Raw genomic sequence first — 15,110 nt, 5'->3', positions numbered from 1 at the left:
GGGCAAAAGAGGTTCGTTCCAACAAGAAATAAACTTGAGAAATTGGTTAAATAAACAAGGGAAATATTTGTCGTGTAATTGTAAAGTTTGGTCATTTTTTATTCATTTAAGTCTGAGTTTATTTAACTCGAAATTATATGAATTACAATGCATCTTATTTTTGATATTATCAGCACATTTATTAGTTTTATGTTTTCCTAAAACTAGTTCCCGGGTATTGAAACCACAGTGATCAGCCATCCGGGGGCCAAACGCCTTTGCCAATTTATGAATGAAGCAATTTCCAACTGGTTTTCCTGCGCCGCGGATAGACTCTGTCTGGAGCTCAGATTGAAAGCCAGACGTGGCTGCAGACAGAGACTGGCGGCGACTGGGGACTGGCGACTGGAGGTGGGAAACCCACATGATCCGTTGCCCGCCGATTGTGCGGGTGTCGTCCACATCCACTTTAATACTGTGTATCCACATCCGCTGGCTTCTCTATTAAATGCGGAAGAGGGCGGCGTTCATTTGTATGCGGCACCTCCTCATCCGAGACCCTTGGTCCGACCACATCCAGCTCACGTGCTGGGCGGGATTCTCTCCCAGAGCTCTCTGGTTTGGTTTTGGGGTTGGGGCTTTGGTTTCGGCTTCAGCTTCGGATCGGAGTTCTGGGTTTGGCATTGTCGGCGGCTCGCTTTGTGGCGCCCACAGCCGCGTGCCGCTTTGATTAATTATGCGGTGCAATGTGGCCACCTCCTCTGCCTCTGCCCTTGCCTCCTGCTCCTGCTGCTGCTGCTGCTCCCCTACCCTTTGAATGGTTAACTGTCATTGTTCTGGCATATTTGTGTGGTTCATTCGGCCGTGGCTGCCACACACAACAAGTGACCCAATTATGAGGACATCGATGAGGAGTATCTGGACGTGGCTGATGTTTGTCCATGTTTGATAACAGCACCATGTCATTATTATCTTTGGTTAAACATCTTTGTGTTTGTGAGTGGCCACTGAAATTCGGTTCACGGTTAATTAATATTCCAAGGATTATTTAACATTTTGATTAGAGAAATCTATTAAAATTTGAGTTTCTCTAAAGAGAAACTTAACTAACAAACTTCTGGCAAAGCCAAGCTTTACATTTTCCATTAAACCCGTCTCTTCTGCCTGGCTAAACTTATCCTTGGCTTGATTTCTCGGCTGTTCGCCTACTTGTTCTTATTTTGTTACAATTTATCTGCGTGGTCGGCAAATTTTCCTCGAAAGTTGCAACAAAGTGGCGAAAACAGCCGCCAGGAGAAGGCTCTGCGAAATTTTACAGTCACTTAGATGGCGGCCACACGGGGCCAGAAGTCCGTTTACAGTAGATGAGCCTTAACCCTCAAGGTCACAAAAGTACCTTGAGTCACATTACATTATTCACAATTCCAAAAATAATAAATAACTTAAGAAAAAATTATTTTATTTTATAATATAAGGAATAATTGAGGAAATTTTGTGGAAAAGGGCACTAGAGGGTTAAAAATCTCAGACAAGATGCCGTCAAACCTTTCGTGGAGTTGTACACTAGACAAAAATTAGTACAGAAATTAATTTCTGGGATTATTTTCAATTTATAGTCCCTTTTATAAAACATATTTTTGGTAATTGTCATACTTAAAAAGTAATTTATAAAATATAACTTTAATTCAAGAAACTATTTTCCCTAGAACAGATTTTTTTATACTAAGGGCAGGTGGTTTGTTAATGCCACAGAGGAGGGGGAATCAATGTCAGGAGCAGAGGAGCTGGGCACGAGCGCCACAGCAGCTGCTGTCCGAAATCCGAATAGACAGTGGACAGCGGCTAATTCCTCGCCTCCTCGTCCGGCGAAAAGGCAACAATGAAAAATGCACAACGCACAGGGTGAAGGTCAGATTTCGGGCAATCAAACACAATGGACAATGGCCGGCAAAACAGGCATCGTTTTGAATATGAAATGAGATTGGTAGCCGAAAGACTGACTGGCCGTAGGTGGACTCCAATTACCCTACGGCAGCTGGAATCGCCTCGGATTCAGAATCGGATTCGCAATCTCCTCGATCTCGATTTATCTTTCAATCAATGGCAGCTGCCTCGTCTCACTCTCTGGAGTGCGCCAATTTTCAATCCCAAACGTCAATATTTGCCTGGACTCCCAGACAGAGATTCGGGTAGATTCCAGGAATGCCCTCTGCTTTCGGGTGAATAACAAGTTGGATTATTTTATTTTAAAGGAGAAGGAGTAGCCCAAAAAATTCCCTTTACTCTTATAACATAAGATATTTTAGATAAAATATCGAATTTAAAAATTCATGATTTTTCTATTTCATAAAAGTGACCATTTAAAAATTTAAAAACTGCTTTCGAGTGACTAACAAGTTGAAAAGGTGCCCTTCATTGTTATTAACATAAATATTTTTAATTAAATATTAAATTTAAAAAATGAAGGATTTTTATCTCATAAATTGAACCATTTAAAACATTTAAAAACCTTTTCTTATGATAATTTGTATACCTTCTTTCACTTTGAACCTGAACATCCCCCATATCTTGATGGCCAATTATCTCTACCTTGCCAGATATTCCCAACTTGATCCACTGGGAATCAGACACGTTATCGCCAGCTTTTTATCGTGCCTCCGACGAGGACGAAGCCGCCCAAAAGGAGCCGCGTCATCAGCGCAGATTGAAATAATTCCGAGTTGCCAACTTGCCAAGTCATCACCGAATTGGCCAGCGGGCGCAGCCTGTGATCTTTGCCAGAAAACTTCTCAGAGGAGAAGGAGCGAGCGGAGATCGCGTGCGATAGTCAACGTCAATATTTGTGTTTATTTCTGGCCGTTCCGGCGGGATGATGATTATGAGGTCCTTGTTAGGCCGCTTGGATTGGCGGCGCTTTCGCTTTGAGGTCGCGCACAAGTGGCTGCCCAATTTGCGCTCTGTTTGTGTATCATTTTGTGGGCCTGGCTAATTGTTTTGTGCCCTCGAAGATCGGCTACCTGACCCGATCTCGATATTGCTCGACGACGGCTTTATTTGCTCTGATTTCCGTTTATTTTTGTGGCTGGAGATGTGGGAAACCAGCAACCAGGCTAGAAATTTAGCAAGTGCACGAAGGTTTACGTTAAATTTTTTTGTTTACTGGGAAATTTTGTAGGGGGCTTATTAAATACTTTAATATCGTGAAAGAGATTTCTACACGTATCTGAATGAATGATGTTGTAGCTAGGATAGGTGCTCCAAAGGTGTCCATCTTGAAAGCCAACGAAACACTAGCATTCTGTCACAATTTAACTCGAGTTGGCAGTTTCTTTTTTTGTCTTTTTCGAACTTTGACAGCTGTTGTACTATTTTACTTGCATATTTATTCAATTAAACCTGAAAAAAGCTCTTAAAATAAATTTTTATGAAATATAATTTACTGAAAACTATTTATTTTGTTAAATTTTCAACTTTAAATAAAACTAAAATTAAGTTCCATCTCGAAAGCACGTGCAACCTTGTCTCACGCTTGCATTCTGTCACTATTTGGCCAAAGTTGGCAGACTTTTTCTGTCTTTTCGGAACTTTGCATGCTTTTATCCGGTTGTGTGAATCGTTTTACCTGTGAAATACAACAATTAAACCTGAAAAAGTGTATAAAATGGATTTTGATGAAATACAAGTCGCCGAGCAGTCATCTAAGTAAGTAAATAATACACTAAATCCATCAATAACTGCCATTAAAAGCTAATTTTCAGTGGCGAAAACAGCGTAGAGCTCATTCAAAGTGCAGAGCCCATAAAGGAACAGCCAAAAAAAGGCGAGAAGTCACTGTTGCAATCTGTGTTGGATAATAATCTAAAGCATGAGGTAATATTATAAATATTAAAAATATTTACATATATTAAAAATATTTTATATATTCTCCCCTCAGGACGTGTCAAACCAATGGCTTCAGCTGTATGTGAAAAATCCTAATGCCGCTCTGGTTGAAATACTGCAATTGGTGGTGGAGGCCAGTGGCAGTCATTATGAGATTCCCAAGAGCACCACACGACCCTTTGTTTACAGGGACATCTTGGAGGCGAGCACCGAACAATTTCGATCGGTAGGTTTTAGCTGGGATTGATTAGGTTTGATCCCCAAATATCAATACATCTCTTGTAGGTGAGCAATTATTATCCACTCATAATGAAGGACACTGCCCAGGACTTTGAGCATAGGGTCGGAGATTTTGTCCAGTGTCTTCTCAAGTTGGTCCATGTCACGCCCCTTATTTCCGATCAGGTTTTCCTCTCCGAGGTGACGGGCTTTGTGATGGCCTGCTCCGAGTCCAATATGCGTCCAATACGCCACACCAGCACAATGATAGGTGAGTTTGTATCAAAATGATTATTTTCTTATAATTTAAAATTTATATATTTATTTATTTTTAATTTGAATCTTTGAAAGGTCTTAAAATGATGACTGCCTTGAATGATTTTCCCCCTGTGGCCAACAAAGATGCACCACTGAAGAGACTCTGGCTGCGTATGTTTGATTGCCTCTTTGTGGCCCGACACCTGGATGTGGTGACCGGAATCAGGCTGCTTTGCATCACTGAGTTGAATCTCTGGATGATCAAATATCCCAAGGGAAATCTACAGTCCAAAAATCTTCGCTACTTCTATGAGGGCCTGAGGGATAACTTTGGAATTGTGAGGAAGTTCTGCCTGGAGAGTCTCATAGATTTAACTTGTTGCAAACTAGAGCTTCGCGAAATTTCTCTGGAGTTAGCCATTGAGTACCGCGACTTGATCCTGCTCACCTGCGTGGAGCGGGAAAGTGAACTGGGGGAGAGTGCTTTAAACCTATTGAGCAATCTCTATCAGTATTCGTCAACAATCCTGAGTAACGTAGATTGCCGACTGCTGGATCAACTAATGTTTGCCGCCAATCGTGGCTTGGCGCTTGCGGCCGCGGGTCTCTTTAAGCTGCGCTGGCTGAATCCTCAGAGGGGAGCCTCCTCCTCCCAGATAATCCATCGCCTGCTGGATTTTTTTGTGCGCTACGTTAAGCATGAGCATGCTGCTTATTTGGTGGATTCCCTTATCGATATCTGTGAACTGATTCTGGATTGGGAGATCATGGTCGATATGCTAATGAAGGACCAGGAGGAGTCGGGACTGAGCCCAGGGGAGACCTCGACTCTCATTGAGATTCTTTGCCGCGGCGTTAAGCAGGCTATTACGGGGGAGATACCGCCGGGCAGGTACACCAAGGACCTGGTTAGGTTGCCATTGCCAGAATCTCAGCTGCGAGCCACACAGATTCTGGCGCCCATTCTGTCGCAGCTCCTGTCGAAGCATTTGTCTAGTTCTCATGATTTGGAGAATCTCCTGGAGCTGCCGCAGCACTTCCACCTGAACTACTACCGGCAGGAGGAGAACATAGATCAGCTGGATCTATTGATCAGGCAAATAAAGGCCATTATGTATAAACAGGACCGAAGCTTGGTACTGCGAATGGGAGCCCTGACCCTGGTGCATCTCAAGGGCATACCCCTCGTCAAGTCGCATCTCCAGGAGCTGCTCAACACGGCGGTGTTTAACTACAAGATGGCCCTGCGCACATGGCAGCAGATGTACGGCACTCCCAGCTTGTCATCGCCGCGAGCTTCATCCCGGTCTTCGTCTCCGGGTCATAACCATCCCAGGAGCCGGACACGCAGCCTGCTGGGCTCGCTGCGCCTGATCTCGGCTCTGTATAGATACTTTGACCTCAGTAATTTCCACCTGACGTCGTCGGTTCTCTCCAGTTTGAAGCGGGTGTTCAAGGATTACGATCAAAGGCCGAGCAGGGACCGGGACGACCTGCCGGCGGAGGCCACCACCCAGTATCTGGAGGTGTGTTTTTACAGCCTCAACTGGGATTTGCGGAGCGTCAAGAGAGAGGATGATAACCGAAGCGATCTGGAGTTGGAGGAGTCTTGTGCTGCCCTGAAAAAGCACCTGGAGGACTATCTAACTGTGGCCTTGGACCTGGTGGCCAAGGGAAATCCAATGCTGGACCACGATGTGAGTAAAACTATCTTAGGAGTCAGTCAAATATTTCGCTTTTAAGGTCTCCTCCCAGAGCTTTGGCACCATCTGCGATCTGTATGTCGTGTTTGCTGATCCACTGCTCCAGAATCCCAGATCCTTTGTGCGCTCACTACGATATGAGCCGGCGGTTAAAGAGTTTGACTTGCTGGAGACGTTTGTCCTGAACTATCTCTTTGCCGGTAGACAGCCCCAGGACCTGGTTAAGGAGTCCCACTTTGACGAGCTGCAGCAAAAGCGTTACATCCTCACGGGCTACTGCAAGCTTGTGGCTTTCAATGTGATTCCGAGCATGCGTTCCTGTAAAGTCCTGCAGTATTACGACAAGGTTGGTATTGTTTTCGAGAGGTTTTCCCCAAAATATGTTCTGTGCTTCTCCCAGTACCATGCCGCCTTTGGGGACATCATGCGCGCTTCCATGGAGCGGGCCATGGACATTAATCCTGTGAACTACGGTATGACCATGCTGCACACCTGCCTGCTGCCATTCGAGCGAATTATGACCGATGTCAAGCATGATGGTGTCAGGGCCATGAGCACCATGGAGTTCCGTCAGCTTCTTAACTTAGCTCACCGTCTTGGGGAGATTTTTTACATGGATCTCCTCAAGAATCGTCATAGTGTCAATGCCCTCCACAGAGCTGGTATCTTGTATGTTGTGGAGTCGACATACGATGATGCGCAAACAGCTGCTCCAAAGAATTTACCTTTCCTCGATGTTCTCAAGGAGTTTGTGCCACATCTACTGAATCAGGACAGGGTCAACGTTGCCAAGTTCCTACAGCGCATCGAGATGCCGTCGCTGCCGTCGGTCAACAGGGAGGAGTGGCAGCCATTGGAGGATTATCGTGGGGCTTTGGTAACCAAAAATTAGTATTGAAGAGGTTTCTGAATCTTAAATAATATTAATTATGATGAACGGTTGAATAAAGCCTAAATACTGGTTGAGATGTAACAGGAAAAGTGCTTCAAAGGCACATCCTTATCTCTTTTTCAGTTTATTTGCAGTCGCTTCATTTTCAATTTTTATAATATTATTTTGCCAGTTCTATTCACCTTCCCAAATGGGGTTTCCCTGGGAAGAAAATGACACGAAACTTTTCCTGTCACTCAAATGGCCACAAAAGATTGCGTAATAACGCCCTAGACCCAAACCCAGTCCCAGTGTATCTTGTATCCTGTATCTTTTATTTGGAGGCTGCAATTCAGACACTCAGTCAGCTGCCGTTGGCATCGAGTTACTAAGAGTCCCATTCATATCGCTGGCTGCTCGGCAATTTTCAATTCCAATGCCCGTTCGCTGACAAATTGACTCGCACAACCTTGTGGGTTCAGTTCACGCGGAAGGAGTCTTGGATTTCTTTTGGCTGTCGAAAAAAGGCTGCACGAGCCAACGACACGGCCTTTGACACCCTCCTCGGAATCGAAATGGGATTGAATGGACAGGGGAAGGAGGAGAAGAGTCCAAGCCCAAGGTGTTTGCTGCATTTTGGAAACGAAACTAAATGAAATTCAAGTGGCCATTGGGTCACTTCTGGTTTTGGTTTTCAAGTGCTTGTCGCTCTGCCTGTCCATTTCCTTGGCACATGCCAAGTGGTGGAGTATCCGATTACGTCCTCGTGGGTGTGGGGGGAAACCTAAAAACTTCCACTTTCGCAGATTCCATGCGGCGGCGGCAGGACACGCAGCTGTGGGAGATGCTAAGCGGAACATTCCTGCGTCCATCAAGCACACGGTGGATCGGGATCAGAATAGGTCGATTGGGGCAGCAACATCTGGGCATACTGATCTTAATTGGAACATCTCTTTGAAGGGGACACACTTTGCTTACTTATGCACTTTGAGAAATTAAGGGTAAAAATGCGGATTAAATTTAAAATAAATGTATGAGAAGTAACACATTTATTAATTTTGCATTTAGGAAAAAAATACAAATAAATTACTTTAATTTTTAAACAATATTTGTTGATTGCTTGTCTCTTTGATGAATTCTAAAAACAAGAAAACAAAGGTCTTGATCAACCGGCGTTGTTTTCTCCAGTGTACCTGGACAGGTAGCAACGAACCGAGAAGAACCGAGCCTTTCCTGGTCCCATCAATTTCGCGTAACGGGCTGCAAGAACCGCTAGGCCATGGCAATTGCATTTCACGCTCTCCTCCGATCTCCTGCGATCTGCGATCACCGATCCGGTGCCGCTCCGCCAACGGAACCTGATCACAGATGTCCTGACGGCCAGATCCGAATCTCCCTCGGTTGCGGTTTAACGAGATGTGCACCCGCCTCCTCGACACACGCCTCCACCGAGGAGGGAGCAGAGGAGGAATCTCCCCTTGGACGATTTGTTGGCCCTGATAAACCCGACGTCTCGCGAGGCGAAAGTGTAGCACACAATTCCGAGACACGCGCATCTGTCGCTCGGCTTGAGTTTCGGACGAAACACAACTGTTTCGAGCAGCCGAAAAACTGAGGACTGTCTTTGCAAAAAAATTCAAAAAAGGAGTTTAAATACCAAAGAGGGGGCGACACGTGGCACTTGATTCGTATCACATTTCTGGACTATTTCGGGAGTTTACATTTCGGCAAGGAAGGGTTCCTCCTCTCTTTATATATATATATGTTATATACCTTTTTTTTTTGTTAACTCCTCCATGCCAACTGTCAACCCATTTGGCCGATATTTATGGCCAGTTGCCGTTGGGCATTCGGTTACTTTTGCTGTTGCAACTGTTATTAACATGAATTTATAGCTTGTTTCGGTGTTTTTTCGGCTGAAAATTTGAATTTTAAGCGTACAAAGTGTGACCACACCGGAGTTTTAGCGCTATTAAGGCTTAAAAGGGTTAAAAGTGTTGCCAGGTCATAGGAAATATTGCTAAAAGGAATGAGGAATTTGAAAGGGCACCCAGTTAGGTAATCTCAACAGGATTTCAAATCGAATTAAATTTTAAATAAATAAAAAATAATAAGGAATTCAATTTTATTTTATATTAAAATATATATAAATTCCATTTCATATTTTAATAATTTTCAAGGAAAAAGCATAAAAACGCTAAGAGGCCTGGGAAACCTGGAGTTCTCCTCAATATTGTAAATGAAAATTTAAGAATATTTCAAAGGGGTTTTATTTATTTTTATTTATATTCTTTTGTATATATTTTAAAAATAGTATATATATATTTATATAGAAAAAAAAAGGTTAATAGGTGGCTTGTAATTAAGGGCTCTCAACCTAATTTCCTATCATTTATCAACCTCTTCCAGGACCCTTTCCCAGTTCCCCACTCCAGTTTTTGCTTTGAAAAATCTCTTTCTAATCGCCTGGAGTGCAGGCAACATCAACATCATCAACAATATTAACTTAACCAAATCCCCGTGTTGGCCCCGTCAAGTTGCGTGTAAAAACATGAATTCCTCGATTCATCATCGCGACAGGAGGTCGGCCGGTCTGTCGAAAGGACAGAGCCTTGCGGGTCCTCGCCGCGGTTCCATTGATAAATGCCAAAAGAAATTTGTCGATTGTCAATCAGAGGATCTTGAGTTTGAGTTTGAGTTTTGGGCTCGAGGTGATCCTTCGACTGACAGCAAACACGCGGTGTGTGTTGTCCTGGCTGGTGTTTTTGTTATTGTCGCTTCTCCTGCTGTCGTTCCTGCCTAATGTCTTGGCAAACAAGAAGCGCGCCGCTCCTGGCGACGACTTCTGCCCCGGTAGTCCCGTGTCACCGTCCCCGTCCCCGTCTCCTTTCCCTTCCCCTGACATGTCCTGTAAATCGGGCTGCCTGTTTACAAATGTGTCGCCATCGCGTAACTCAATCCTTGCCGCGCGGCTAGCACAGGATGCGCTCGACAGCCGTCGCCGGCTTGGCAAACCAATAAATACCATTTAGATGTTTCCTTAAGAAGGACTCTTGCCCCCTGCCCCTGTGATGCTTCCTAAAACACTGGGGGAAAAATATATCTATAGGTTTTTGTATGAACAAAAATATTTTATAATAAATATAAAATTATATACAATTTTTGAAAACTTGAATGGGTATATTAAATGAAAATAATATTTTTTAGAGGAAAGAAGAACAGGTTAAAAAAAATCGTAATCAAAATATTCCCTAATTCCCGCTGAATGTATTATCAATAATTCCAGATAAAGTTGACTTTACTTAATCTATTCCTATTTATTTATTATTAAATCCTTTAAATTATTTTCGGTGCTGCCTGTGTGTCAACACAGTCATGTGTGTGTTGGCATGTCGCCGTCCTTAACACATGTCCTTTGACACAGACGCACACGCAGCACAGTGTCTGCCAAGGACAAAGGTTCCAAGGTGCAGCTGAACTCGCGCAGGACACGCATAAATTAACGAATCCGCTGCGCTGATTGCAGCTCTAATCCCCTGATCCTCATCCCAGTCCTGATCCTGCACCTTTTGGCCCCATTAGCACGCGTCCTCCACGCACGCGTTCAGTCGCCACTTGAAGGGCCAAACGAATTTCGACTCCATTCCGGCGGGATCGGTTCTGGAGAGACCTCCTTGGCTCAAGTGCCAAGGGTTAAAATTAGTCGAGCCCTGTCAGCAAATCTGATTTACGCGCCAGCTGCTTCTCCAGCAGAGGTCCTTTTCCCATTCCTCTTGGAGAAATCCCAGCCTGCTTCAGCTTTTCGGAAACGCCGCCTCTCTCTTTTTCTCAAATTATAATTTTAGTGGCAATCTAATTAAGCAATTACAAGCGTGTTGTTCAGTGGAGTCGCTGATTTATATGGATATAGAAAAGGGGGAAAGATGTGAGGAGAAGGAGAGGGACAGATGTTGTGCCTTTGAATCTCTAGAGAATTGGAAAAGAGATTTTGTTTATTTAAATATTTCCTTGTGGGTTTTCCTGGATAGTTGGGAATAGTTTTGAGAATTAAATAAATAAATATAGCACTTCTCCAACTAAAATAATTTTTCTACTTCTAAATAGTCTAAAAAATTCTTTGTTTCTCCTAAAACAGAAACCTTTTGGTTTCTCCTCTCCACTCCATTAGCTTTACAAAATATGAAGGTCTTCTGACCTTCCCTGGACACTTGACACACACAGACAGGAGGCGACAGTTCAATTAAATGCGATATTTACAACACCTGACACGGACCACAAACTGGACAAATTAGTTGACAGCCCGCCACATCGACCGATGACCACAGATGGTCAAGGGTCAAGTGCTGCTCCTAGTTGCCACAGATGCACTTTCCAAATGCAGTGAAAAGGAAAAGTGTGTGGAAATTAATTACCATATCCATCGATATTTCTTCCCTCTTCCAATATCTCCAGACGCACATCCCCAAGGATTAATCATGCGCGGAGACATAACTTTCGGTGAGATTTTTAATGACTGCGCCTGCTGTCATCGCTGTGATCGTAAAAACTCCCTGGCCTCCGGAGGCCATCAAATAGATTTATTATTGAAAATATTTTGCCTGTCTCCGGGATTGTTTGGGGTCCTGTGACACAAGGATGAGGCAGGATGAGGCTGCCCAAAGCAAATGTTGTGTTAAATTTATTTTTATTGCACTTTTGGCCTTTTATGATGAGTCGCCGCCCTCGGTTTTCTCTGTTTGGGATATATTGTTTAGACATTTTCCGGGGCATTCGATTTCGATACAGCGCGAGGCTCGTAAAATGGCAAATGGTCAAACATTAGGAATTTCTTGGGGGAGCAGCAGCTGTTCCCCTTCCCCAGTGTCTCTGGAAAATCAATAACTTGCAATCAGTATGCCACAGAAACAGAAGCTCTTGCCCAGTAGCCAGTAGCAAGTTCTCCATATCGATTGATGTCCGTTTGTGCCGCCGACAATCCTGCACTACTAATTAACCCTTGTAGTTCCGAGAGATGGATGATGACAAAAAAAAAAAAAAGAGGGGAGAGCGGGAGATGAGGCAGAAGGAACAACACACAACACCTTTACACATAATTAGGGGCCTGTTGACTGCACCCGGCATGGGATATGTGTGTCTATATGGAAGGTAAACACATGTCTTCCCCAAAAGCCACTGAGAAAAATGTATTAGAAAATTGGTTTCTCTAGACTTTAATAATTACATAGATTTCTTAGAGGATATCATTATTTTGCTATATCATAAATTTGTTATTTTCTGGAACTCTCTCTGAATTCTAATTAGTGTGCTAGCTCCTTAAATTTTTCCTCAGTGTACGACTCACCTTCTACTTATCCCCAAGCACCTCCAGCCTGAGCTTCACCGGAGCTGTTACTGCTGCCATTCATTAATCCACATAGAAATGCCAATGCCAGAGAGAGATGCTGATGGAGATGGTGATGCTGGAGCACTGGCTGCCGCCTGGTGGTGACCAAAGGCGGCACAACAACAAAGCGGCCAAGAGGCCTATTAGCCACAATAAAGAGGCATCTCCACCTCGTCTCCTCCCCTCTGAATGGAGATTCTATTATGCAGATGAATGGATGTGGGACTGTCTGACTGACTGACAGACTTGACTAGAGATGTTTGTATGTTTGCCCCGCCAGATGCCATTACAATGTAAACCCGACAAAAGTTCACTCGGCAAACTGGATGCGGGCTGGAGAGACGTCTTCATCTACGAGGCAGAGGCGATGGCATAGGCACTTCCAGCCACCGCAGCGGAACAATTGATCAAATATCATAATTTATCAAATGACAATGCAACAGGCGGCGGCCTCTGAACGTTTCCATTCCCGTATTTACTTGCCCCAATCCCCACACCATCTCCGATCTCCGATCTTGGATCGTTCTCCGTTCTCCATGGCATTCGAAAGCTACAACTTAATTTATTTGAACAATTTAGGTCTGTCGTCTGTCGTGTGTTTGGGGTTCTCTTATTTATTTCGATGGTCAGTCCGATCGGCCCCAATCTATTTAGCATAATTGCAGAGAGAGAGAGACAGACCCATTGCATTCTTGTGACCCCACAGGCTAGGGTTTGTAATCCTAGATAGACCCACTGGCTCAAATAACCGAATTAAAAGGCCAGAGAAAATATTGGGACAAACCGATTATTGTTCTATTATGGTAAACCCGATCATCGCATTAGTTCTTATCTTACTTTTTAGGGGGTTTCTCTGTGTGGAACTCGGAAACTGTGTCATGTTTGATCACAAATTGATCAATTAATGGGCCAAGGCATTGATTTCAGCGACCTGGTTGGTCTAAGAGATTTTGTAAGGAATTTAAATAATATGTATTTTAATTTTACTTTATTAAAGAAAACTAGTTTTTTTTTTATCGAATAATTTTTGTTCGAAACATGTAACCTGCGCCTTTGCTCTCCACCAGAATTTGTAGAAATTTAGTTAATTATTGTATTTATAGAATAACAAGTCCAAAATTCGGTTGGTTTATATATTTTTCGCATTTCCTTTCGGAGTTTCCTTTACTATTTGACATGGAAAAATTCGAAAAGGCCAGAAAGCTGCAGGAACTGGCCGGAGTTCCCTCGCCGGCTCTCACCCGCTGCTGCTGCAACTGCAAACGAAAACTGGATCCCTACCAGCTGTTCGACGACAATGTGGAGGACATAGCCAAGAGCCTGGCCCAGATAATGGTGATCTGCGGCATTGGTACCTGCAAGTCCCGCATGGCCAGGGGGATTATCAAGCGCGCCTTTGTCTATCACGAGCGCCTGCGCACCAACTGCCCCCCAAAGCCGGCACCGGGAACACACCTGAATCGCGAGGATCTGCTCCAGGCGCTGCGACTGAAGTGCGAAATGGAGCCTGTCGAGGCAATGCTCTCGTACTCGATCATCAAGCGCGCCTTCAAGGCCTTTTACCATGGAAAACCACCGGTGACAATAAGCAATCCCATTGTGGATGCCATGGCAGTGCACACCCAGAAGCAGGCGTGGATGCACGCCGCCTACAAGACCGCCCGCATCTTCGACAACTACAAGGCGGCTTTCTTCTGGGCCCACCAGCACTACGAGCGTCAGATTAACCTGGTATACACGGCCCTGTACCAGCGGATGACGGCCAGATCGGATCCGCTTCTGGTGCCCGGCTGCCCGTGCAAGGGCTGCTCCAAGCAGGAGGTTCCCGGTCATCCCAAGGCGGGCCAAAGGCCGATGCAGAAGATCACCCTGTCGGAGGGTACGGATATGCCGGAACCCTGCATTATGTGCGGCTTGCAGATGCCCCGGATGAACGCCGAGGATGTCAAGATGAAGAGGAAGCTGCCGCGACCCATCATCAACCACGAAATGAACCTGCCGCGGTGCCACCAGTGCAACTCGCCGTTCCTGATCTGCGAGTGCAACATTGACCAGCTGACCGGCGAGCAGTTTGGGGAGTGTGGCCAGGATTCGTACAAGGTGAAGTGGTATCGCGTCGAGGAGCCACCGGTCCGTGCCAAGGACAGCAGCTATGAGGAGACCTTGGAACCGTCGGAGGACTGGGACAACCACCACTGCCCCATCGACTGCAAGCACGACTCCTGCAGCGAGGCCACAAACGTTTGCCAAGGCACCTCCCCCTCCACCTCTGAAGGGGAGAGCGGGTCGGCCTTTGCCAGCTGTTCACAGGGCGAAGAGGACATTGTGGCCAAGCTGGAGGACTATCTCAATAAGCTGTGGAACGAGGAGGTGGCCCAGAAGAGGGATCCCTCGTATGTGCCAAAGACCATCGAACCGCCGGGACCCAGTTGTCAAAAGTGCAAGGACTGATCCCTGTAAAGGTCTCGGTTCGCTTTCTGCGTTTTAAATTTTTGTCACATCAAAAAAAAAAAAAATAAATGGTTTAGAATCCTCAGAGGTTCCCCTATTAAATGTGTCTTTACGGGAACCAATCCCAAATGATTTTATTGCCAGTTTCCTAGGCCTCTCAAGTCCATCTGTGGCTCCTTCAGCACAGCTTACACCTCCCACACCTTGGGGAACCGATCGCCCACACGGCAGGGAGCTGGCGCTTATCACGCGCCCACAGATCGCACCTTGACAATGGCCACTTAAAATGCCATTGCCGGTTGTAATCGCCTCTAAATTGCCGGCACATTCTCTGCTCTGGATGGATGCTATTGTTGTCATCGCG

General features: G+C 45.0%; 2 protein-coding genes across 3 annotated transcripts; both read left to right on the top strand.

The window, feature by feature from the left end:
- The first annotated feature begins 3,375 nt into the window (after positions 1 to 3,375).
- SA2 (Stromalin 2) lies at positions 3,376 to 7,022 on the top strand. 2 transcript variants are annotated; one of them, XM_070285629.1, is made up of 7 exons: positions 3,376 to 3,681; positions 3,738 to 3,849; positions 3,914 to 4,087; positions 4,147 to 4,351; positions 4,432 to 6,035; positions 6,094 to 6,387; positions 6,442 to 7,022. In XM_070285629.1, the coding sequence occupies exons 1-7, from the start codon at positions 3,641 to 3,643 to the stop codon at positions 6,931 to 6,933; spliced, it is 2,922 nt and encodes a 973-aa protein (XP_070141730.1). In that variant the 5' UTR covers positions 3,376 to 3,640; the 3' UTR covers positions 6,934 to 7,022. The 2 variants fall into 2 exon arrangements, with proteins under 2 accessions (XP_070141730.1, XP_017028690.1); XM_017173201.3 differs by having other exon boundaries at positions 3,382 to 3,681; positions 6,082 to 6,387.
- A 6,344-nt stretch (positions 7,023 to 13,366) lies between these two features.
- Positions 13,367 to 14,831, top strand: LOC108079030 (uncharacterized). Its single transcript, XM_017173211.3, has one exon. It carries the CDS (start codon positions 13,472 to 13,474, stop codon positions 14,744 to 14,746), a length of 1,275 nt encoding a protein of 424 aa, XP_017028700.1. The 5' UTR covers positions 13,367 to 13,471; the 3' UTR covers positions 14,747 to 14,831.
- The last annotated feature ends 279 nt before the right edge of the window (positions 14,832 to 15,110 follow it).

Source organism: Drosophila kikkawai, chromosome 3L (assembly GCF_030179895.1).
Source record: "Drosophila kikkawai strain 14028-0561.14 chromosome 3L, DkikHiC1v2, whole genome shotgun sequence".
Lineage (NCBI taxonomy): Eukaryota > Metazoa > Arthropoda > Insecta > Diptera > Drosophilidae > Drosophila > Drosophila kikkawai.
This window is presented reverse-complemented; position numbering and strand designations above follow the sequence as displayed.